This window comes from Phycodurus eques, chromosome 5, assembly GCF_024500275.1.
Source record: "Phycodurus eques isolate BA_2022a chromosome 5, UOR_Pequ_1.1, whole genome shotgun sequence".
In the NCBI taxonomy this organism is placed as follows: Eukaryota; Metazoa; Chordata; class Actinopteri; order Syngnathiformes; family Syngnathidae; genus Phycodurus; species Phycodurus eques.
Window position 1 is genome coordinate 2,082,061 of NC_084529.1, and position 26,545 is coordinate 2,108,605.

General features: G+C 45.0%; 1 protein-coding gene across 2 annotated transcripts; it reads left to right on the forward strand.

Moving 5' to 3' along the window:
- The first annotated feature begins 1,388 nt into the window (after positions 1–1,388).
- Positions 1,389–24,848, forward strand: tshz3a (teashirt zinc finger homeobox 3a). 2 transcript variants are annotated; one of them, XM_061677442.1, is made up of 2 exons: positions 1,389–1,808; positions 20,681–24,848. In XM_061677442.1, exons 1-2 carry the CDS (start codon positions 1,769–1,771, stop codon positions 23,983–23,985), a joined length of 3,345 nt encoding a protein of 1,114 aa, XP_061533426.1. In that variant the 5' UTR covers positions 1,389–1,768; the 3' UTR covers positions 23,986–24,848. The 2 variants fall into 2 exon arrangements, with proteins under 2 accessions (XP_061533426.1, XP_061533427.1); XM_061677443.1 differs by lacking the exon at positions 1,389–1,808 and adding an exon at positions 19,185–19,342.
- Positions 24,849–26,545: the final 1,697 nt, after the last annotated feature.

Below are 26,545 nucleotides of genomic sequence, written 5' to 3' on the forward strand. Positions count from 1 at the left end.
GAACATTTTCATGGACGCTAGGGCTTGAACCCATCCCCCACCAGCTCCAAAGCCCAAGTCCTTAGAGATGAGCTGCTGCTGCCGCTGCCATACGGGTAAAGAAAGTATTATCGTCGTTATTATGATCATATATTGTATTATTTTCTGACGGCACGGTGACAAATGGTTAGCCCGACCGCCTCACAGTTCAGAGGAATTCTAATCCGGTCTCGCCTGTGTGGAGTTTGCATGTTCTCCCCGTGCAATTTAGACGAGTATCCAATGAATCAAACGTGCATGTTTTGAAATAAGGGAAGAAGGTGGAGTACTTGGGGAAGATGCAACCTCTACGCCAGTGATTTTCAGTGTGCCACCAGCACCTCTAGTGGTAGGCAGGCTCCCTCTGGTGGTACTCCAAATAATCACTTCCAAGACAATTCAGTTATATTTCACTTTTTGAGTACGATACCTTTTGCGTTTCATCTTTACAAATGAGTCTGTTTTCAGCTTTTATTGAGGGCAAAATCTTTGAGGTAACTTACGTGCAATACATTTGAATCAGATTGTTATTTTAGTAGTTTTTTTTTTTTTTTTTCCGCAATTTAAAGCTGTCGTACGTAACTTTTACTCTCCCCCCTAAGCGTTACAGCAAAAAGAACAGCGCTGTCGCTTCAATATGACGCAGGCAATGCATGTTATGCCCCTGATGCGAGTCGACGACATTTCGACATGCCACATTGCCCTTGCTGTCGTTTGCCGTGCGCCCCCGACCGTGCCGGCGTGGGAAATGAATAAGGCCATTCACTCAGTATGAAAAATAAGATACTGAATTACAGCGAGATGTCGGAGGAGCTGAATGTCTCAATCAGCATTGTGTCATCTCCTCTAGCATTGGCTCAGGTGAAAATGACTTTTTTTGCTGTTGTACATGATAGCGTTAAGCACAATGTTGATGTTCAAACTGTGCTTATAATAATCTGAAATATACTTTTTACAAAATCTGTCTCTGTTTCTTGTGAACACGTAGGCCTACTATGGTACTGTATTTTAATGTTGGTCATGACAGTGGTACTTGGAGAGTTGAGTATTTTTTTAGGTGGTACTCGGCGCTGGGGATTTTTTCACCAGTCCAATTTTAGAGAGCTATTCTTCTGGAACACTCGTATGCTCGGTTTTCGTCGAACGCTTAAATGTGTCACAGCACGAGTCATAATTATTATTTTCCATTTGAATCGTTCCACATTTGGATTGCATCGTGAGCTTGTTTCATCACGATGATGGATAATTATGTAAAACATTCAAATATGCATTTTTTTTTTTTTGAGGGGGGGCGTGGGGGGGGGGGGGGTAAATGGAGATGTAACTTACGCGTCCAGCAGCGGTAGGAGGATACTTGAGAGGGGAAAGAAAGAGAGAGAGCGGGGAGGCGTCCTCTCGCCGCTCAGTCTGACAAGTAAAGAGTTAACGGGGCGGTGGGTTTGCCCATTCTCCCACTTTGAGTGACGCGATCGTCTCTCTTCTTCCCCCCAAGTTGGCTTTTTTAGCAGTGCAGGCGGCCGAGCTGCTTGGACGCAAGGCTGAGCGTGTCGCGTGTCCGAGCGTGTGCACAGCCGAAAACACGCCACTGATGACTTTGCGCTCTCCGGCGGACTCCTCGATGTTGTGCCGAGGCGCGAAGCTTTCCCTCTGAGCGGAAGGTGGATCTTTCCGAACACGGCGAGTGGCTTTGTCGCGTGTGGAGGGGAAAAAAGGAGGAGTTTGGCGGAAATCCCCGCAAATACAGTCACAAATGCCACGGAGGAAACAAGAGGCGCCCAAGCGCGCGCCAGGTACGTATCACGCATGTGTCAAAATAGCTTGGACGCGCCTCACGTTGGCTTTTTTTTTTTTTTTTTTTTTTCATGACATTTTACAGTCCGCTAACAAAGACTTATTGAGCGTCTTTACCATGCGTGTGTGTAATAATAGCGTTCTAGACATAACTTCTTTACACAAGCTAAAAAAAACAAAGTCGTATCTGTGCCCTTCTTTCTCTCTCTCTCTCCCTCCCTCCCTCCTTCTCTCTCTCTCTCTCTCTCTCTCTCTCTGGGTAAGATAAACAATTTTGGAGCAGACAATGGGGCTTTCGTGGGCTGGAAGGAGCCATAATCGACAGTTGCCATGTCCGATTTGACGGTTGATTGATTGGCTGTCACGCGGCTTTGATGTGCTCCCTCCCGATTTGGATCAGAAAATCACTTCCCACCATGTGCTGCAGGCCCCTGACGTCACGTTTAAACCACTTTCAAAGGATCTGCGTACTTTATTTATTTATTTATTTATTTTTAGCCTCCCCACTAGTACACTCACTGATGGTAAAGTGACTCACAAAAAATAAATAAATGAATAAATAAAAAGTGAGGCGAGAGTGGTTTCACACCGAGGCAAGGTCCACATGTTCTTGATTTTCCTTTTATTTAGGGCCTTATTTACTCACTACAACCCACAATGTACTACTTACACATCAGTAAGGCATTTACAAGCTGTCAAGTGCATGCTAAAACAACAGGTGGCGCTATAGCCCCTGACTCCCATTCTAACCAATCAAAAACCTAAAGAAAGTCACCACAACATTTGATTGGTATTTGATTAAAGTACTGTGATCAAGTATGAGGAAAACCTTGATTTGAAATTTTTAGGAGTTATTTTTAACAATCTGCATTCTTTGTGGACAGCAAAGTGGGTTAGCGGTGAGCAATTTCGTCTGACAGTTCTGAGGTTGAGGGTTTGAATTCGGGATCTGGCCCTCCTGTTTTGAGTTTACTTGTTCTCGGTGTACTACGGATTCCTTCCACATTCCAAAAACGCATACTTGGTTCACTGAAATTGTCCTTAGGCGTGGGTGGGAATGGTTGTTTGTCCCACCTCTCTCCATAAATCAACTGGGAGGATTAGTATAAAAGTGGATGGATAGCCGTTACTTTTGTATTTGTTTGAGATGGACGAAATCTGAGCGCTGAGCATAATCACGCTGGCCACAAGAGTTGTGCGGCAGTGTAGGTGTGCCTGGATGGAGCTCGCCTTCCCATAGCTGATTGATCTTATGTTGTTCTCCTTTGGAGCACAAACTCGTCCAGATTGAATCAGTGGCACCTTTGCTGGTTGCAGCCAAGTTGTACTCTCCACTTCTTTGGCGCAATTCAATCCAAGACGTGTTTAACGGACAATCAATAGCATTTTTGTTCCGCAGATTATTTTGCCCATCCCCAACACGGAGACAGTGGTGCCCACAGTGACATTGTATCCGTCACGTAGTCGTGGTTCGGCCCCCGTCACCTATTTGCATATTTTTTTTCAATTTGTCTTTTTTTTTTCTTTGTCCCTTTTTGTCTCTTTTTTTTAGGGGACGGGGGGACGACAACCCCAAAACGCTATATCCCCTGGCTTATTCAACAAATTTGTGGGGTTGAAAAAAATAATAATTGGAATGCAATTCTAATGGGCGTCACTTATCCGCCGATTCTCGCTATTTGCGGCTGGGCCCGTTCCCTCTCCCCTGGCCATACCGGGGGTCCACTGTACTTTGAAAAGTCTTCAGCCTGAACAAAGTGGTCCTAAAACTCATTAGCATGTACCCAATTGGCCAAAACATGTGCTTTTTTAAAAGTACACGTGTGCATGAACCTGGCCCGAAACGTCACAGACACGCACACACATTGAAAACACCACACTCCGGTTCACTTTGAACACACACACGCTCACACAGTGGGCAGGGGAGGTGGGAGGAGTGGGTAAGGGGGTCGTAAAAAAGGAGCTGTGTGCTATGTAATGGAGGGGAGGAATGGGTTTGCTCTGTCAGACCGGGCCGCCACAACGGCTTTGTTTCATGTTTGATTTAATTGTCTCCACCCTGACAGGCACATTCATCAATGGTTTTAATGGTCAATCAGAGACAGGCTGAGTGAGTGTTCCCATTCTGTTTAGCCATAAGCTGGCCCAGGCTTTTATTTCATCAAAATGCCCCAGCCTAATGTACATGCTCACCGGCTCAGAGTGGCCGCGGGGAGCACATAAAGAATGACTGAAAGCTTTCTGATTTCAGATCAGTGAGAAGGATGTTTTGTTCCTCCTCCTCCTCTCGCTCTGCTCCTGCCCGCTCCACAGCTGTTTGTCTGTCGATGAAAGGGAATAAAAGGGCTGTAATACGGATCGTTTGGTGTTTGTAGAAAACAACTTTTTTCTTGCCGAAACCACGCTTCTTTGTGCATTCATTCATCCATCCATTTACTTCATTTTTTTCACACTCCCCTTGCACCCCTGTCAGTCAGCCTGTGCAGCTGCAAGTTATAAAGTTGTCAACTGTTCAGTGGCACACAAAGGGTGATGATGAATTGATTGCAGCACAGAGCGTGGTGATAGAGAGAGCAAAGAAAAGGATGACAGATGATGGGCCTTGATTAGGGACTTAGGGGGAGAGTCGGCCCACTGCAACCTTGAGACTTGCATGAAAAATCTACCTCCCCCATACACACACACACACACACACCACGCCACACACGCACGCACGCACAAGCGCACACCCTGCTCTGCTCCCTCATTGTCTCTCAAGCACACACGCAAGCACACACTCTCTCTCCCCCTCTTGCCTCCTTCTGAGTGAGTCTCTCCACAGTAGAAAACTTGTTTTGCCCGCTTCATTAGCATCCGTCCAATTAGCCGAGAGGCTGATGGAGTCCTGACAGGCCTTGTGATTGGAGATGACAAGCTCGGGGTGCCCGGCCGAATGAGGTTTGCCACCACTTTGATGTAATCAACTTGATATTACACAGAGCCGCTCGCCGTTGGTTGTGCTGTAACTCAATTTTGCGCTGCAGGTGACAAATGGGCCAGCGTACCTGCATCACGTCTGAGTGTTCTTAACAACCGGGGGCAGGTGGCTTTGTAACCTAGCTGAGCAAACGTGAATGTACGAGTAGGACCCCTCATTCTCTGTTGCCGACGATGCCTGTGGGCCGCAACAGTTGCAATTGTTTGCCAACTTAACAAAAAGTCAGCAATGGCTGTACAACATTTAGAGAAAGTGCACGCATACCCCAATGAGATGGTTAACATGTGCATTACAGTAGGTCTGCAGAATGCCACTCAGTCTTAACAGTATCCTCAATATTTTGCGCTCGGAAGCCACCATTAAGAAAAATGTTTTTTTCTATGAACCCGTGTGATTGTTTTTGTGGGACAGAAAGAGAGGGCCTGGGGAGCTAGTCCAGTTTGGAACATGCGCCATGGTAACAGTCTCCTGTTTCTGCAGGGTCAGATTTCTAAGTGCCAGACTGGCAGCCATCACTCATGAGCGCGTGCATATGTGCAAATCAGTGGGCATCCACTTTCTGATTTGTTGGCTCGGATCATGCTGTGTGTGCTACGGGTAGACGAGCGCTGAGGTATTTGTAACCGCGGCCCACTTGCTTGGATTACTTTGTGTCTTCTCGCCATTTGCCAAGTTAGGAACACAAATACAAGCACTTGGATCACACATTGCGCACACATGTTGTGTCCACGTTGTAAAGTGAAATGAGGTAAAGTTTGCATTTCTCTCCGACCACCTGGTGTTTTATCTGTGAGAAGCGTGGTCTTACAGAAGCAGCAGGGGTCACCCGACTGACTTTTCAACAACAACCCACCTCCTTTTATTCACAGGTGGAAGTAAATGTTTGGGCCTTGCAGGCATCGTTGCTAATGAAAGTCTTTTGGCTGGATTCCGTTGAAGTTGAGTCACGTCTGTGATCTATGTGTCTGATAAGTGCATACCTAATGAGGCTGTGAGCACCATTGGAAGGAGGAAGGCTGACAGAGTGTTTCCCACTGGTATTGACAGATGCCTTTTTGTTTTTGCCATGGGCTTTGAATCCATAAATCCTGCCCGGGTAATGATAACATTGCCACCCCTGCCAGGAAGTGAGTGCAAAAGATGAGACGAGGCAAAGTGGGGGAGGACAAGGAGGAGCTGTTGGTGCAGGGGTTGATGAGAAGGAGAAGAAAAGAGGGGTGGTAAAGTGGCCGTCCTCTGCTTTTTAACACATATTTGACAGATGTCAGGCCATTGGGTTGGGCTCTGGGATAAGAAAGAAGTGCAGGGTCACAAATAGAAAACTGTTAGCCAGCCGCTCTTTCGGTGCTTTCAGACGAGGTTTTCAGCAAGGGACTGCTGTCTGGGCACTGAGTCGCAGGCTTTGTAAAAATAGTCCCGCTGCTCTTGTGATAGATGCAGCTGCACTGCAGTGACAATTGGGACGCGCTGTAGCACTCCAAGCTCCGCCACCCCATCCACTCTCAGTCCTCGCAGAGGTAGAGAGCCTGGCGGGATGTGTGCTCGTTTTGGGGAAACTGAGCTGCGCTGTTCTTTGGGGGGGCCTGAAACCCAATCCGGGAGGAGAATAGCCCCGCCATGGCAGAGAGCCGATTTCCTTTTCAACAAAGTCATTTATCACTGACCCACCCTTCGCTTCTGACATGATGACGTTTGTCATTTATCAAACTGGCTTTAGCAGACACACATGAGAGGGAGGTAGATGTGTGTGTGTGTGTGGGGGGGGTATGGGTAGGCCAAGAGAGTGAAAAACAGAGAGAGACAAAAGGAAGATGGAAAAATAGGGAAAGAGGTGAACAGTCATGAGAGAAGCGACGTGCGAGGAAAGGATACTTTTTTTAAGTTCCCGTGTGAGTGATTTTTCTGGGAAGCGTTTCTGAAAGCTTCAAGAAGTGGGACTAAGGAGGAGGAGACGATTGAGTTACCCTAAGTTAATGTTTTGATGAGTGACAGAATGTTCCTCAATGACTCAAGACATCTTTATGTAGGGGACAAATAATATACTTGCATACAGTTCCAACAAGTGTGTGATTTTTATTTTTTTTGCCCGATGATAGCTGGGATAGGCTCCAGCACGCCGCCGACACCCTTGTGAGGAGGAGCGGCTCAGAAAATGGATGGATGGATGTATACTTGTATAATATATATACAGTATATACAAGCTGAACTTCGTGAGACAAGCATTGTAGGCTTTGTGTGTGCGTGTGTGTGGGTGGGTGTGTACGTGTGTGTGTGTGTCTGCGACCATATGGCGCCAGTGTTTAATGTGGTATGTGTGTGTGCTTGCTGTTCCCTGATGAGCAGGGCTGACAGGTATCACTCACTCAGCAGCGTGGCCTTTAAATGAACCCGAGCTGCTCTGCTCTCCCGTGGCCCTAACAGGCTCTCTGAAAGATGGATGCTTCTTTAAAAATCAGATTAATGATGGATACCAGGCTTATATGTGCCATTTATCATGAAGAATATTATTTAGGCCGGTCGTGTATGGCTGTAACTGGAGAGCCAGGACGAGAAGAAGCAGGGTGGAAAGCCTTAGACAGACACTCACTGTGTGATGGATGGCTGAGCTCTCGCTCTGAGTGTTACTAGACACCAGTGCCGCAGCAGTAGACCATAATCAGATAGCCCAGGGATGTTTATAACGAAACTACACTTCCAGGATTGGACAGTTGCTTTATGAAAGGTGTAATCTCAGAAAACAGAAATCAGGCCCTGGAGGAATTTTTCGGAAATGGGTGAGAGTTTGTGACCAGTCACATCTGGGCATGTTTTTGTTCATCAAGGTCCATGTGTTTTAATTTAGGTTGCCTGGAAGTAAAATACACCATTCTATCGCTACAGTACTGTTGATACAGTTAGAGGCAATACCTGTACCTTTTTGACCATGGAATAGCGATAGAAATAAGCATTTACATTTATCTGTACAGTCTTCAGTAGGTATGAATTGAATGCTGCGAATGACCGATTCAAATCTTTCCCAAATTGGGAGACAGAGCGGTCATCTCTCATGTTGAAGGCTCTGCTTCGAGCCTCAACTCCCCTACGGCCCTGTTGAGGTATTCTTTCGCAACGTACTGAATTCCCAGTTGATCAAAATCCTTCTCTGTCATCAGTGTGTGACTGAGCTGTTAACTTTCCTTCCATGGCAACATCCCCATCATTAATCATTGTGCGAATGAAGTGGCATTGTAAAAGAGTACCTTGAAAGTCGAAGAAAAAAAAAATCTTATGAAAGTGAAACCCGTTTCAACCGTCCAACCACCACACCACCAAAGGCACAAACCACTATAGGTTGACTGCAAAGAATACAATGTTTTGTGAATGGAAAAATCCATGTTTGGCACAAAAGCCTGTTTTGTGTCTTTCACCTTCTCCTATGCCACAAGATTTATGGTGGCCATCCATCTTCAGTCTGCATCCATCACCTCCTCGTTGCTAGGCAATCATGGCAGCAGCTGTGTGATGGGAAAAGGGTTATGTTGTCCCTGTCTCTACACCCCTTCCTTTTCCAGACATTCATCTTTAGACCCATTTTTTCATTCATGGATAATGACTGAATATTTCAAACTGGCCCTCAAGTAGCTTGGGTTCTGTTCTCCACCCGTCTTCCTCCAAACCCTCGGACCTTGAGTCCCGAATGAAAGGCACACTTTACTTTCATCGGAAAAGAGGACCTCGGACCGCTGGGCGACAGCCCAGTCCTTCTTCTCCTTGGCCCAGTTGAGACGCTTCCTACATTGGCTCAGAAGCTCAGGCTCAGAAGCGGCTCGACCCGAGGAACCCGACAGTTGTGGCCCATCTCCCGGATGCGTCTGAATGTGGTGGTTTTTCAAGCTGTGACTCCCGCCTCATTCCACTCTTTCTTTGCTAGATTTTTTAATCTTCTCTGATAATCCGCTGATGTTCACGGTCGTCTCTTTTGCTGGTGCATCTTCTCCTGCCACATTTTGTCCTTCCATTGATATGCTTGGACACAGCACTCTGTGAACAGCCAGCCTGCTTAGTTAGCTATGAACTTTTGTGGCTTCCCCATCCTATGGAGGGTATCAATGATGTTCTTCTGGCCAGTTGTCAAGTCTGCATTCTTCCCCATATTGAACCAAACCGAAGCAATTTAATGACACCCGCGCAGCTGCTTTGAGTTTAGTAGATGATTAGTCTTTGACACTCAGTTTAAAACATTTATGGCCTCCAAACTTTGGACTGATTTCTTGACAGTATTGCAATTTTTTTGAATCCATTCTTTTGTGGCTTTTATGAGCTGGAAGCCCAAATGATGTCAAAATAAACAAATAAATACTTGAAATTGTTTAGATTGTGGGACCTGAATCTATAATCTAAGAAAATTTAACATTTTGAATGGAATTATGGAATTAAACAAAGTTCCATCCATCCATTTTCTGAGCCGCTTCTCCTCACTAGGGTCGCGGGCGTGCCGGAGCCTCTCCCAGCTGTCATCGGGTAGGAGGCGGGGTACACCCTCAACTGGTTGCCACCCAATCACAGGGCACATAGAAACAAACAACCATTCGCACTCACAGTCATGCCTACGGGCAATTTAGAGTCTCCAATTAATGCATGTTTTTGGGATGTGGGAGGAAACCGGAGTGCCCGGAGAAAAGCCATGCAGGCACGGGGAGAACATGCAAACTCCACACAGGCGGGGCAGGGGATTGAACCCGGGTCCTCAGAACTGTGAGGTAGACGCTCTAACCAGTCGGCCACCGTGCCGCCCATTTAAACAAAGTGTGTATATATATATATATATATATAATATATATAGATGTATATTTATTGCAGTCTCCACTGCCGATAAATAAAATGGACAAGATACTTGTTTTATTTCCAGACTCTAAAAAATTGTCGTTGTTGTGGTGAGCCGGCGTGCTGATCACACATTGAGCTGACAGAGTTGGACGGCCGTGTCATGAGCAGCGAGTGGGCTCATGGAAGGCCGGCGGACCGGTACACTCTTGCCGGTGTTGCCTCTGTCTAATACTCCACAGCCTTGCGCCATGTGCGGCACATAGATTCACACTACAGAGTGACTTAAAAGAAAGTTAACTGTTTGTTGTGTTTGCTAGCCCACGATCTAATGAACTAACGAGCTAGCCTGCGAGCTAGAGAATTAAGTCGCATATGAGCTCCGTCGGGTGCTGCCATATTTACTGCATGCGTAAACGATGACATCACCACGCATTTAAGTCGGGACAAAGCGTGCGCAGACCGAGCTTTTCCCCGCTCTATTCCTTATGGCGAAAATGTACTTCTGATCAGAAAAGGAATATTGCACCCCTGTGAAACCAAATGAAATTCAATGCTTAATTGGCCTATTTTGATTGATGTGTTTAGAACCGAGTTTTCATTCGGTGTGGGCCTCTGAACCAATTATAATCAGAAGATAACGCATCCATATAAAGCAGGCTAGTCTTGCAGCTCTTTATTCTTTATTTCAGACCCAGGGGGATCCATATCACAGAGTAAAGAAAAACAATTTAATAGAGAAACAAGAAAATAAATTGTAATGATAACAATAATAATAATAACAACAACAACAATACTGATTTAAAAGCAAACACTCAAATAAAATAAATAATAAAAAATGATAAGAGCAGGCCTTATTTTTTATGATTTCAGAGGCATTAAAAAAACAAGGGTATCGTTTATCATGATCGTTTTGGGGAAAATATATCGTCTTTAAAAAAATCGTTATCGTGACAGGCTTACTTACGAGCATGTGTGTCTATCCTTGTACTCTTAAATTTCTCCTCTCAACTTTTTGCGTGCACTGCGTCTTCTTAGGACGGAACGTTTTGCCATCAATATTGCGATTGCAATTTAAAAGGCGATTATTTATTGATTGATTGATTTATTTATTTTCAACAATGCAAACAAATCTTTGGCTGTATCACTCCAACTGTTCATGATACCTAGTGGACTGCACTTCTTAAGCATTAAACTTATCCAGACAGTACAATAAACACATACGTACATACATAAAACCTACTAATCTACAGTCAGTAATATCACACACACACTTAAGTCATATGGAGCTTTAACTCAAACATGTCGCTCAGTGATACCTCTTGAGTGGTTATTTGGCCCACTTGACCCACTGGTGGTCATTTTGTTTCAGCCATGCGGTTGTCATCTATGGCATTGTGATACTTTTATAGTTTGTGGTGTGGCCCTTATGTGTTTGTAGCTTTGGTAGTAAGACGTTACTTGCTCTGTGCCGCATCGTCTTTCCTAAGTCCAAAATAGGCCCAAACAACCAACGTACTACTCCTCTTTGATCAAAAAGTCGCCTCTGTGTCCTCTCTGTGAACATATTGTCGCGTGAACTTTAATTTTGTTGCCTTTGTTTTGTTGGAGTACTGTTTTTTTTTTGTGTTTTTTTTTCCCAGAGGCGTGAAGAGTGTGTGACGATATGAAAGCGCTTTGTGATTGGATGAGTGGTTGGGGGGGATGTGATTGGATGAGCGGACAGGGGCAAGTGTGTGTGTTTGTGTGTGTGTGTGTGTGTGTGTGTGTGGGAGAGAGAGACGAAAGAGAGATGAGAGACACGAGAAACTTGTTCTTTTGGCACGGTTACAGCTGTTTGTTTTTGTTGTTGTTTTTGTTTTCAATTGCAACCGTTGCAATTTGAAAATAGCTTTCTATTACATCGCGATGTCGGTTTGCATTCGATTAATCGCTAGTAACGGTACAGTTTGCCACACTTAGTCCGCTTCAAACAAACTGGAGTTCTTTTCCCCCTTGATCCGGACCTTTCGTACAGGTGTGAATACACACAAGCGAATCCTGCTGCTTCAAGACGGACGTTTTGTCTTGTAATTGTGGTGTGAATACGAACCGGCCTCGAGCCGACCCAACGAGTCAATAGCTTATAATAATAGTGAATGTTGTACGTCACGCCTGATCCACCATCTTCAATATGAAAGACAACCCTCCAGCAGCGCACCTTGACATCGGCCAATAGGATTGAATCTTGCAACGGCGCAGCACTTCGCTTCCCTTGCTCGCCGTTGTCGACATTTATACACGCGCACAAACCAATGTTTACTGAAGCTTCAGAGTATGAGTAGTAAAAAAAATAAATAACAAAAAAAAAAACAACACGCCTGCATGTTTATGTACAAACGGTAGTGCTAGCACTGGCTGGCTCCAAAAGGTTATGTTGTTTGCTTCTGAGCCATGTTAAAAGTATATTAACTGTTAATTAATCATAACTGTTGTAGCAGAAAGTCGCAAAATCTTCGCTGAATGAGCTGCTCTTTGTTATATCAGTTAGGCTGCCTCTATTATATTAACTGGAGTCTTGACAGAGGAACGACAGATGCTGCATGTCATGTTCGTCCGTCTTTTATTTTTACAACTTTAATGAAAGCGCAAATTTGTAGAACAGAAAGGCAGCACACATTTCCGGGTCTTGCGTTTTGTCGTAATTTCTGCCCGATGGGAGCAACGATCGTTACATGCATGCCTTTGGTTACAAATTAGAATTCACTTGCAGCTTTGTTAACAAATGAGAATTCACTTGCAAAATGTACAATGTGAATACGAACCGCACCAAACGGAATAAAATAAAGGGACCCAACAAGCAGACCAAAGGACTTATCTGGTGGGAAAGCACTCTTACAGTACGTGCCCATCTTTTTTCTTGTTGGGCTTGAATTTGAAATGTTTGAATATTAATTATATTTGCATAAGGTAATCCTATTTCTCCACTCATTATGTTAAGCGTATTATAAACTAAACAATGTGTGTGCACGCATGTGTGGGTGCGCTCGTCCGTGTGGTGGACAGTAAATGGAGTGCGCCTGTATCCTGACAATTTTAGTACATTTTTGGAGTAGTTCTTGTCACCTGCGGGACTGACGTGTTCATATTATGCAACAATAATCTGATGGCTAATTGTTACAGTTGCACTTTGCATTTGGTTGTAAAGCGCTTTCGTTGCATTTCCGTTTCAGGTTTGTTCACGGCAGTAAATACATTTATATAACGTATAAACATTCAGCCATCCATTTTGTATACATATTATCCTGTTCCTGCCTATCCCAGCTGACTTTGGGCAAAAGGCAGAATACATCCTGGACTGGTGGCCAGTGAGTCAAAGGACAGATACAGAGACAACCATTCACTCTTTTCCCACCGTCGCAGAGTGGGAGCTGAACCCGCGCTGCCTTTACCAAAGTCAGGCATGATATACCACGACACCATCAGTGACAAATCAAACAGCCGTGACGGTTCATTTTCAGCAGTTATTTCAAATGCCTTGTTAGCAGAAGCAAGATATGTTTTGCGGCATAGCCTGTCAGAGAAACATTTCGTTTTTTGTCTTCGACGTCTTAGGTCCAGCCAGAACCAAATTCTCATCCGAAGTTTACCCCAATCCAATCTCTCTCTCTCACGCACACACACAGAGTCCACCTATCTCCCCCCCACCCCCATGTGTGGTACATTGACAAGGTTCAGCCCTAAACTTTGCTTGAGGCCAGAATAATCTCTCTGTTTTTCCCATCTCCCGTGTCACACATCCTGCACTACAATCAGCGGACACAATGCATTCACAATGCCATCAGGGGGTAGAGAACACACATGCACACAAATAACAAATGACAAAAGACTGCATGATCGTTTGTGTTTGCAAGAGTGAAGTCTTGAAAGTCAGTTCCAATGTGGAGCATAAAAATGTGTGACCTCAGTAAGGCTAAAGGTTCTGACCTATATTTCAGTTTTGGAAGACAAATTACAAAATCAACTTTCAAAAATGGTCGATAAATGTTGAATTCCAACAACTTGAAAGTACCACATAGTATACAGTCAAGTTATGATCATGCTCCTGCTGTAGTTAAGAGGATTTTTTCTTTTTTTATTCTTGTTTGTGATAGCTGTTTTTGTTTTGTCGTCCATCCATTTTCTGTACCGCTTTACCCTCAATAGGGTCGCGGGCGTGCTGGAGCCCATCAGTTCAGGGGTACACCCTGGTCCCCAGCCAATCGCAGGGCACATATTAACAAACAGCCATTCGCAGTCACATTCACACCTATGGGCAATTTAAAGTCTTCAATCAACCTTCAAAACCGGGTATTTGAACTACTGAGACATGTCTGCTGCTAAAGTGTGGATTTGTTTGAAATCCACTCACTACACTTTTGTGATTTTTATTTTTATTTTTTAAAGCATGAATTCATCTGCTTTAGTGGATATGTTATTATTTGATCAATATATAAAGCATTTTCTCCCTGGAACGGTTCTTTTAGTCATATCTGTGGATTATTTTGAAATGTGTGTACAATACGAATCTAGTCAAGTTATGTCATTGAGCTGGTGCTATTTTGACGGGATCGTAATTATTAAAACACTTTAAAAAAGTTTTAGGCTGCAGGGAAATTTGATATAAGAGGTTGAAGTTTGTGGCTTGCGGTTTGTTTGATTGTAACGGAGGTTACTTCCTGTTCTGTTGCATTTAGGGGCTGTTTTCTGAGCTCCTCGTTGATGTTGGTTTCAGGGTGCAGGATTAGAATACTGTACTAATGTTAGGAAACACTTCATGTTGTGCGAGAGTTGAACTTTTCTGCGGTCAGAGCCCTGCCTTCAAATCATCAAACATCATCTTGGCAACGGTCTGGAACTTCCTTTCCACTTAAACTTGAAGTTCCAAACGTTATTCATGATGCATTTATCACTGTAGAAAAAAACTGCCAAAGATGAAAATGTGCTTAAATCTAACAGAACAGTCGCTAATAATGCTTTACCCCCCCCCAACCCCCTGTGGTGTTCAATTCTTTAAACTCTGTACCATTTTCAAGCAGTTTCAGTCATCTTTACCGTATGTAGGGACCACCCATGTAGATAGCTTCCTCTCCCCTCTGCCAGCTGCTATTTCTACAAAGTGCAGTTCCCTGTGTGATTGTTGTAATTAAACTCAGAAACAAGACTAAACATTTGTAAATTTTATTTCAAATGATTTAAAGGCGGGTGGCCGACTGGTTAGCAGATCTGCCTCACAGTTCTGGGGAACGGGGACCAAATCCCGGCCCCGCCTGTGTGGAGTTTGCATGTTCTCCCCGTGCCTGGGTGGGTTTTCTCCGGGCACTCCGGTTTCCTCCCACATCCCCAAAACATGCACGGTAGGTTGATTGAGGACTCTAAATTTCCCCTAGGTGTGAATGTGAGTGCGAATGGTTGTTCGTTTCTATGTGCCCCGCGATTGGCTGGCGACCGGTTTAGGGTGTACCCCGCCTCCCGCCCGAAGATAGCTGCGAGGGGCTCCAGCAGCCTGCAACCCTAGTGGGGAGAAGCGGAAAAGAAAAGAAAAGAAGATGGCTGGATGGATGGATGATTTGAAGCAATTAATAAAACAATAGATAACATCAGCAAACTTGCATGCATCAAATGTTGCTGTACAAGAGCCGCTGCTTAAATATTTATATTTATATTTAATGTTGCAATGTGGTCTTACCGTTTTGATTTCAAGAGACTGTGCACTTTGAGCCAGACCCAGGTAGGATTTTTAATGATGCATCCTGTTTACTACGTTGCTCTTGGGTGGTATCTGGCCCCCAGATGGTTTTCCCAGCTGTGAAGGCCCCAGCAGTAACAAGCACTTGGATCATCTAGGGACTGATTTTAGAAAAGCACGAGGATTTAACGACGGCAATGTAATGAGTTCTAAGAGAAGACGATCCTTATTTGGGAGTTCTCTGTATAATCAATCATAACACGCACATATATTCCTTATTTTGCATTTTCATTGTAACTCTCAACACGAAAAATATTTCACTAAAAAGACTGCTGTCTTATCAGCAATGCTTGATGGACCCACTAACCCATAGGATGGAATCAGAGACATCGAGAGCATCAGCACCTCCCTGCTGAAGCACCCCATCCCTGCAATGTCTGTTGTTCCTGATTGTCAGAGCAACACTGCAGTGTTTCTAGCAGATCATCTCTCCCTCCTGGTCAGCGGCCCTCATGTTTACGTAAATGATACTCCACAGGAATGCTTCCTGCGTGCCAAGATGAGACTGTCTTTCCTCATCGCTTGCATTCATGTGCGTGTGCAATTGTGTTTGGGCAGGAAGGGTGCTGTCCTAACTGACTGACTAACTTTATTTTGACAGACACGGGGTGGAATTGAGGCCATGTATGAGAAGGTGAAATTTACTTTTCTGTGTGCATCTTAGATGCCACAACACAGCAATGAGGTAGAGCTGCATTCCTAAATGTAGCTAGTGAATGAAAAACTCCGCCCTTGCAAATATTCATCCTGTTTTTATTGATTATTTCAGAGAGAGTTTCTTTTTAACAAACGTTAATATGGTAGTGATAGTTTGCTTTGATGGAGAACTGCACTCATACTGTTTCTAGTATTTTAGTTACCTTAGCTACCTGACAGGAACACAAGCTTTCAGTATTATTTGTGCATTTTTACATCTCTGCTTTAACACACAAAATTAAACTCAGCTCTTGTGTCTCACATAAGATGTGTACCCAGTGTCGTGGCCCTTTGGTATGTATTGTTTCAAGGTAGATACGAGACTGTAGGTTTAATCTTATATTAAAATAAAGGAAGGTCAATAGTATTTCATATGATTGTATGCCCTTGGCTGTGTCGATGAAAAACATTTCTTTAAAAACAAACTTTTCTTTTTTGATGAGATTCGCCCAGAGTTCCTAAAGGCTCCGGATGTTGTGGGGCTGTCCTGGTTGACACGCCACTGCAACATCGCGTGGACATCGGGGACAGTGCCTCTGGATTGGCGGACTGGGGTGGTGGTCCCCCTTTTTAAGATGGTGGACCGGAGGGTGTGTTCCAACTACAGGCGGATCACACTCCTCAGCCTCCCTGGTAAGGTCTGTTCAGGGGTGCTGGAGAAGAGGGTCCGTCGGGAAGTCTAATCTCAGATTCAGGAGGAGCAGTGTGGTTTTCGTCCTGGCTGTGGAACAGTGGACCACTCTCGGCAGGGTCCACGAGGGTGCGTGGGAGTTCGTCCAACCAGTCTACATGTGTTTTGTGGAAGGCGTCACGAGCTGTGGGTCGTGACCGAAAGAACGAGATCCCGGATACAAGCGGCCGAAATGAGTTTAAGTCATATCTGTGGATTATTTTTAGAGATAAGGTGAGAAGCTCGGCCTCCCTGGTGAGCTGGATGAAGTGGCTGGGGAGAGGGAAGTCTGGGCGTCCCTGCTAAACCTCCTGCCCCCGCGACACAACCTCGAATAAGCGGTAGAAAATGGATAGATGGATTTTTAAAAGTTACATGCTATTCATGGAGGCACGTAGGCCGACTGGTTAGCACATCTGCCTCACAGTTCTGAGGACCCGGGTTCAAATCCTGGCCTCGCCTGTGTCGAGTTTGCATGTTCTCGCGGTGCCTGTATGGGTACTCTGGTTTGCTCCCACATGCCCAAAACATGCGTGGTAGGTTGATTGAAGACTCTAAATTGCCTGTAGGTGTGAATTTGAATTTGAATTTGAGTGTGAATGCTTTTTGTTTTTTATATCTGGGCGGCGACCAGTCCAGGGTGTAGCCTGCCTCTCACCCGAAGATAGCTGGGATAGGCTCCAGCACGCCTGCGACTCTAGTGAGGATGAGCGGTACGGAAAATGGATGGATGGATGGATGTTATTCATTAACAACAACAACAGACAGTGCCTGTTGTCTATGTCTGCTGCACCAGTGATCCTCAAATGTTTTAGGGCCACAGACCAGTTTCAAGTTACGCAATATGTTGACCACCGGCATAGAAACAAATATAAACAAATGACTAAGAATACAACTCAACATTGTGCTTCTAATTAGTTGGGAGCACTGCGCTTGTTTGTCTACAAAGAGCCAGTCACATTTTGGGGTAATAGGAGTACTTTATTTCCAGTCTACTCTGTAATTTTGTGTTGGTCGGCACAGTTGCAGAAAATTTGGCTTCAAACGGATCGGATGTTGCAAATAGAAGTAAAGCGTTCAGTGTTTTTTTTTTTTTTTTTGCAGTCTTGCAGCTTCATTTTCCTTATTTGCAAGCCCATTGCCACAAGCTTGATGCGTGAGAATCAAGTGTAGTGGAAAAAAAAAAATTTCAGTGGAACCGCTGATATTGTCTCTGAAATGCAGCTTCTTTTTTTAGGAAGTTATAGCCTCTTCTTCCTTTGTCTCATCATTTGGCCTTTGCCACTTTCCGAAGAAGCTCTCCAAAGATGTTTTCTTTTTTTTTACTCGTTTGCTTTCTTGTGGACTTACTTTTTTTTTTTTTTTTTTTTTTTTTACTACCGTGTACTGTGTACCGTATCACGTGACCAAAACCAACAGTTTAACATGAGGTACGGGCGAATGCACCTGATTTATAAACTAAAACTTCTTTCAGACTCTGATGATCAATAAATGATTTTTTGTTCAGTAACGCTGTGTGGCCCGATACCAAATCTCCCACAGACAGGTACCGGTCCACGGCTTGGTGGTTGGGGACCCCTGTGCAGCCCGATATTAGGAACTCACATATCGGTTCTAGACCATATGCTTACATATCAAGGAGCTATTTTAATAATCTTTGTTGCTTGTTTTTTTTGTATACTAAGGGAGCCTCTATACTCCCATCACCTTTTATTAGCTTGATAAATCACCTCTGTTGTCAGTCAAGTCAGGGAGAATAATTGGATGTGGTTGTCGCCCTACGTGATGGATTATCAGTCATTGGGGATTAAATTAACAGATAGCGCTCAGGCATAATGGTTTTTGTTTTGCATTTTAAATTGCCTAGGAGCACAGCTACACGCTGTAGGTTTTTATAGCTCGTCCTTTTGGACTTCACTCCCCCACTCTGCAATTTAGGCCTAATGACAAATGAACATTAAAAGGGCGGCAGTCCTAGAAGTATTGAATTTATTCTACAAACTTTGAGCACATAGAGACCCTTGGGAACACTTGCAAATGTGGCACCAGTACATTAAATAGGTTATAGCATTAGATGCATGAACCTGTCAGACAATGCACAGAGATATGTAGCATAATTTTTTATTGAGGAAGAGACAAGTGACCTGACAACTTGGTCAAGTGGCGTAGCAGCCTCGCCTGATACAAGCTGACATCTGTGACTAGTTAGCGAGGATACAAACACATTACAGTGACTACCTCATCCTGACTGGATTTCCTCTTTCAAATGAGAATCTGACAGCAATCCCTTCCAGAGGAGAAGCGGATGAGAACCTAAAGTAAAAAGAAAGGGTGTGGGCAGTCGCTTGCCTGGTAGCAATGTTCCCTAGCGTGTTTGCCCGAGCGTGAGCAATTTAACTCCTCGCCCCTTTCTCCATCCTCCCAGAGCCCTCCCTCCCTTCCACTTCCACATTATCATAATTGTGTCCAGAACATGAGGGGCCAGGGAAGTGATCATGTCATTTTATTTACACCCTGCTTGGCCCTTTTTACAAACGACATGCCACCGACTGCCAAAGGAATGGGGCCCGATGACATCTTTTGATCAGGGCTGTCGAGGCCTATCAGCCTAGAATGGCAGGTAATGGATACCCGGTGACAAACCAAATCTCTGGGAGGACAGAGAGTGGGCCGCACCTGCCAGGTCTCCATTAGGCTGGCCAGCACTGTGGAGCTGCCTACTGACTCTGCCCCCAGGGCCTAAATCAGACCAGCGCCAGCCGCATGGATGTCTGGAGATTGGCTGTTAGCACTGGAAATGAGAGTTATTTCTGCTATGACATTTTTGTTTAGAGTGGATATGTGTTTGTGCGTGTGCGTGTGTGCGTGGGCAGTATTTAGTCACGGTGTTTGTGTGTTCAAATGCAGAATTGAGACTTCCTGATTGAACAAAGTTATTCCAACTTGAAGTCCCAGCTTCTTTTTAGGCTATGAGTTTCGTAAGACTTGGTCGACATTTACAACTTTTCAACTTTAAATGTTTGGCCTAAATAGTTTAATTAGGTACACAAAAATGTGCAGACTGAGTTAGTCACGAATGAGCTTGCATTTAGTGGAGCGTAGTTTCCCAGTTTATAATCCAGTATACACAATCAAAGTCAAACACAAGTTGCTTGCATACTGCACTTTATTTTGACTGCTGTTATGATGTCCTTCTTCTATTTCAATGCCTTCAACTTCCTTGATGCCTTGATTTCTTTTACGCATGTAAAATACTGTGTTGCAATTCCATGGCAGTCAAAACAAAGACTTGTAGCATGAAACCAACTGCAGATTTTACAGAGCTATTGAACTCTTCAGCCCACTGTAGGATGCATATCTGACTTGTGCAACTTGCATCAACAAAAGTCAAGCATTCCTCCTTTGGAACTCGTCATCGTTTGCTGTTACGAGCATCTGTAAGTGTGTGTGATCAGAGAAAAGGGCAGATGAAGAGGCGTCAGACATATTAACTGACAGATGGAGGTTGATCAAACTCATTTATTACCCCAGAGGAGAATGCCACAGTAAGATTGGGCTTCATTAATTTCAGATTTAGTTTTCATTTCAAGCTGTTGCGCCCTGAGATAAATAAAATGGTGCATTATGTTTTTGCCAAGATATTTCATTTTTTTTTTGTTTTCTTCCAATACAGGGAGTGAAACGAGGGGAGGCATAAGTTCCATGTGGCTGGGGTAGTATATAAATACAGGCTCGCCTAGAGGAAAATAACACCTCAACGGTTGATGAGGTGAAATGGGATGACTGTAATTTCTCAGCTCAGCTTTAAAGGCTCCCACACAGATGGCTCATTTATCCCGGGGAGTCCTCGGGCACACATTGCAGAGAAACTTTTTTCAGTTATTCTAACACAGCGTGTTGACTGCTTGCAATTTTACTCATCTTGTTCTTTCTCTCTTTGTCTCCATTTGCCCTGTAGCCTATTCTCCGGAGGAGCTGACAAAGCGCCCTGCAGAGGATGAGGAGGCGGAAGCACGCGACCTGCCCTCAGCCCCTCAGGGTGACCTTCTCATGAAAGATGAGATTGTGGAGAAAAGAGTCAGGCCTGCCAAGGACCAAGCATGTGACATGGAATCAGTAGAGGCTGCAGAGCTGTCAGGGCAAGAGATGGACAGCGAGTCACATGTGAGCGAGATCAGTGATTGCCTCTCAGACTTTGACAGCCCTTCTAGAAAAACGGAAGCAAACTTGGGCACAGCGCCTCTAAATGGTGGCACAAAGACACCCCCCACTGGTATGGACACTTTGGAGCATATGAAGGCCATCTACTCCAGCTTCCTGACTAGTCCTCTGTGGGCACCGCTGAACTTTAATACAAAACCAACACAGGTGCCACCATCTGGTTCGACAGAGAAGCCAACTCGCAGCAACAGCACCAGTAGTAACAGTAGCTGTAGCAGCAGCAGCTATGACTGGCATCAGTCAGCGGTGGCAAAGACGCTTCAACAAAATCCCCACCAGAGTCGTCATACTGCCCATTCTGAGCCTAGCCTCTTTAGCACAGTCCAGCTCCACAGGCAAAATCCAAAGCTGTTTGGCTCCATTTTTACCGGCGCCAGCAAGTTCCGCTGCAAAGGCTGCAGTGCTGCTTACGACACACTGGTAGAGCTCACAGTACATATGAACGATACGGGCCACTACCGTGATGACAACCAGGATAAGACAGGAAATGGTGCCAAGCGCTGGTCCAAGCCTCGCAAACGGTCTCTTTTGGAAATGGAGGGCAAAGAGGATGCCCAGAAGGTTTTGAAGTGCATGTACTGTGGCCACTCCTTTGAATCTCTGCAGGACCTTAGTGTCCACATGATCAAGACCAAACACTACCAGAAAGTGCCTCTGAAGGAGCCCATGCCCCCCGTGGCCACAAAAATGTTGTCTTCTAAAAAAAGGGGACTTTTGGGGCAAGACCTCACCGCTTCGCCACGTTCGAGAGAAGGAACCCCAAAAGCTAAGCACTTGCATTCAGACTTGAGTGAACCCTCACAAAAACGTTCTTCCAGCCCCTACACAGCTTCTAGTAACCGATATGCTCACCAGAATGGTGGTAGCTACGCCTGCCAGTTTGAATCCAACAAATTGCAGATCCTCAAATGTATGGAGTGTGGGAGTTCACACAATACATTGCAAGAGCTGAGGACCCACATGATGGTGACTGGGCACTTTCTGAGCGTGACGAACTCTGTAGGAAAAAGAGCCAAAACGCTTCCTGAGGCCACCTCCCCTAACCCTGGGAGAGTAACCACACCTACAGAGCCACGAGTTCAGTCCGTCCCACTGGCACCCTCCACTTTCTCTCCTCCGCCTCTTCAAACCTCTTCAACTCCCCCTGCCAGATCCCCTCCTCTCAAACAGATCAAAAGGGAGGAGGTTGAGGAGGAGTGTACAAAGCGAGAGGACCTTGGAAATGAAAAACAAATTGTAATTTCAGTCAGGAAGGAGGAAGATCCAGAGAATGAGGAGAAATATGATATCTCAAAGTATAACTACCTTACTGAAGACGACCTGAAGGAGGGTCCTAAAGTAGGCTTGGATATTCTAAAATCACTGGAAAACACTGTGACATCAGCTATCAATAAGGCCCAGAGTGGGAATCCAAGCTGGGGGGGCTATCCTAGCATTCACGCAGCTTATCAGTTCTCCAGTGCCATCAAGCTGCAACAGGGTAGCGTTGAAAAGCGCTCCCCAATGAAGTTCTTGTTTAACGGCGGTGATGGAGTGTTGTCCTCCCTCGCCTGCAACCAGCCTCTAATTAGCCCACCTCTTACCCAGTCTTCCCCCTTTCCCAGCAACAACTTCCAGGCAATGGAGGATTTAGTGAAAAAAGTGACTGAGAAAGTAGCAAAAGTAGAGCAAAGGGTGAAGCGGTTGTCTCCCAAAAGGGAAAACCATCTCTCCCCCTGCAAAAGTGAGGCTTCTGAATTGCATAAGGGTAGAGAGGCTGACTCACCTAGGGAATTGAGCGCAGTCACCCCAGCCAATAGTGACAGGGGAATCCAAAGCGACCGAATATCCCCGGCAACAGAAACCAAGAGAGAAACAGCAGTCAAATCCCCACATGCCTCCGATTTAACATGCAGCACCGCCATCATCACTGGCCACACTCCTCCTGAACAGCCCTTTGTCAATCCTCTAAGTGCTCTTCAGTCAGTAATGAGCATTCATTTGGGGAAAGCAGCCAAGCCCTCCTTGCCAAACCAAGATCCCCTGAGCCTGCTCTCTAGGTTCAGCCAGAGCATGGCCGAGAGGGCCGCTGTGGCCGCCCCTCCCTCACAGACCAAGAAGCCTGAAACCGTAGCTGATAATAGTTTTTGTCAGTCCAGTGATGACCAGCCTATGGACCTCACAAAAGGGAAAGGTGAGAAAAGGGTATCTGCAGCGTCAGCTCCCTTAACGCCCTCATCCACTGCCTCCTCTGTCTCACCTTCCTCCCTTGTCACCCCTGCACAGCTAACAGTGGTTTCTCCCTATACATCCAACAGCCCTTTGCATGAGAACGCCTTGTCTGATATCTCAGACATGCTGAGAAACCTGACACAATCCCAGCCCGCCCCGAAACCAGCGTCTCGGTCACGGGTTACTGATAAAGTTGAGGGCCTAGTTTCAATATGCGATGATGATGATGCAGCCCTGCATGGTCACAAACGCAAAGGTCGACACTCCAGCTGGAACCCCCAGCATCTCCTCCTCTTGCAGGCACAGTTCGCCTCCACCTTGAGACAGACCTCCGAGGGGAAATACATCATCAATGATCTCAGCCCACAGGAGAGAATGCACATATCTCGTTTCACAGGTCTCTCAATGACCACCATCAGCCACTGGCTGGCTAATGTCAAGTACCAGCTAAGAAGAACAGGCAGAACCAAGTTCCTGAAGAACCTGGACTCCGGTCAGCCTGTATTCTTCTGTAGCGACTGTGCCTCACAGATCCGGAGCCCGGCAGCATATGTTGGTCACCTAGAAGCTCACCTCGGCTTTAGAATCAGGGACTTGGCTAAGCTCTCGCCAAAACAGACTGTCAGGGACTCCCACACCGAGAAGCTAGCACCCCTGGAGTCATATGTGTCGCCACAAGAAGACTGCAGCGGAAATGGCTCTGTGTACCGCTGCCAGCTCTGTGTCCGTAAATTTGCCACTAAGCATGCCATCAAACTTCACCTCAGCAAGAGTCACGGGAAGTCTCCAGAAGACCACTTGCTGTATGTGTGCGAACTTGAAAAACACTAGTGTGCGCTCATCAGTCGAAAAACTGGATGAAGTTCTATAGAATTTGTTGAAAACAACAAATACAAATTGTGGTATAATGCACTAAGATGCCGAGAACTACTACTGGTAAAAAAAAAAAGTGTCAGCACAAAGAATTTCGAGTCTATTCGGTCTATAAGATTTTCATGTTTCTCTGTATTTAGAAAAAAGACGACAAAACATTTTCAGATCAACTTTGAATGTGCAAAATATTCAGCCAAATTTGTTGGTAATTGTGCCCTCTGTCTCAATTTATGTGCACCTTTTGGTGGGAAAAGACAAAAAGTAAGAACTATATAAGTCAAAAAATAACTTTATCAACAATATTTATTTTTATACTTTTGTTTTGATTTGCTGGTAAACTGCATGTTCAGATCTTACATTTGTACAGTCCTGTCCTGTTCTGCTCCAAGTTTTAAAATGACACTTCTAATTGGTCTTCTTATAACATAATTGGTCTTCTTATAACAGTTTAAAACAACCAAATGCCCTGAGAAGCTCTTTTAAATAAATCTGCCAAACAGCTAAATTTTATTTTTAAATGTATTTCTATGTCTATCTTTGGAATTTCTTGCCGATTGTAAAAGATTCACTGTACTTTATAATTGAGTGAGAGACAAAATGCAAGTCTGTTCATGTAAAAATGTATATATAGTGTATATGCTTACATCTTGCTGTTTAAATTATGCATTTCTTAATTTAAAAGGACTATGACTATCCACTGGTGCAGAGCCTTGAAGAAGAATAAAAGGACAATGTTTTGCACACTAGTTTTATAAATCTTATTTGATAAAGAAAAAAAACCAACTATGTTAATGCCTTGTGCTTCTATTATTAAACTGAAATAATGCTACATAGGTGTGTTTTGTTTCATTTCTTTTAATATTGACCAGCTGCCTTTGCATTATTACCAATGTTTTGAAATGATGCAATTCTAGCCATCCATTTTCTGTACCGTTTGTCGTCATTAACGTAAGCTGAAGCCATCCGGGCTGACTTTGGGGGAGAGGCGAGGTCACATGCAAACCAAATTTGTTGAAATTGTCAAATCTCTTCATCTCTTTGCCGAGTTTTGCGCACATTTTCCATTGCATTCGTCTTTAAAATTCCGGGTGATTCCTTTGTCACCACGTCGCGCCTGGCTCGGGAGGTATGAGCGATGCCACTGCCTGCAAGGCGTCTGGCAGGTGTTGTGTGCTGCATGTAAACCACCAGATGTTTCTGAAACAAGCCACTGGAGGAGGAGGAGGCAGGCAGGCTGCAGCAGCAGGCGGAGTGGGCTGATTACCACAGGGGCTTGGATGCCATCAGGAGCCCCGGGCACAGACAGCAGATCTGGCACACACCTGTACTCCAAGACTGTCCCTTGGAAAAAATAAAGGGGATGGTGTATATGCGCATTGAGACAGGCTGACAGTGGTGCAGAATGCACTGACAGGTGCTATTCCCTCAAAACACATTTTTGGATCTAACAATATTACTGGCAGGTGCTGACGCTATCAGAATAGTCCAAATCCAGGCTCAGTGCCATAAACAAAAGTTTGCATGTTTCACTACTTTGAAGGTGGCTGGGGACATGGCGTTCTTTTTCTTGTCATGACTGACTGACATGACAGAGCCTGGCCTGGGAAGTTATCTGGTTACTATGGTGACAGCCATTTGCCCAGCCTCTAACCCCGCTGGCTCGCTCAACAGAGGACAGCTCGAGTGCAGCACACCCATTTACTCTCTTAAATCTCATCATCTCGCTTCAGTTCCTCCCACCCGGGAACAGATTAATTAACACACACACACACTGTGTCCTGACCCCGTCTTCTCACACAAACTCATTACTGCCTCAGACTCGCTCCCGGCCCTCCAACGTTTAGGATACATCGGTCTAACATTGTGGGAGAACCCGACGATGACTCACGTCTGACAAGCAGAATAAAACCCTTAACAAAGAATGATAATTGAAAGATGGCACTCAGACCAGTAGCCGTTGATAATGCAAATGTAAAAGCCCGAGTTGCCTTATTGAATATCTTCTGCGTTATCTGCGATTACGGAGTCCATGCAGGCGTTCAATTATGTTTGACATAATAGACTTTTCTGCAGCACTGTATGTGTTGATGAAGGCTTTGGGGTAAGTGTGGGCACGAGGTGAAGATGGTTGGGGGCGTTAATGAGATAGTTGACACTTTGGGGGTTAATGAGGGGCTGGAGGGAGACGACTAAATGACTGGACTTCTGCTTGGCTGAGCATTATAGTGGCTGCAAGAGGACAGTGTTGTAACTGTGGATTTGACATTGTGGCTTATTTTGCGTGGAAAACGTCTCTGCTGTATCTTTCTCTTGATAATAAAGAGAAGATTAGATACGTTATCCATTGTTCTTTTGTCGTCGCTATCCATGAGGGCTGGCTTGTTACAGACGCTGATGCGCCTCAATGCGCTTAAAACAAAGTCAGCGGCAGAGGGGGAAGAAAGGAGGCGGACAGGACGAGGATAGGATAGGATAGGAGGAGAAGTGAGAGTCCCCCCACTCCACGGATCTCCCATCA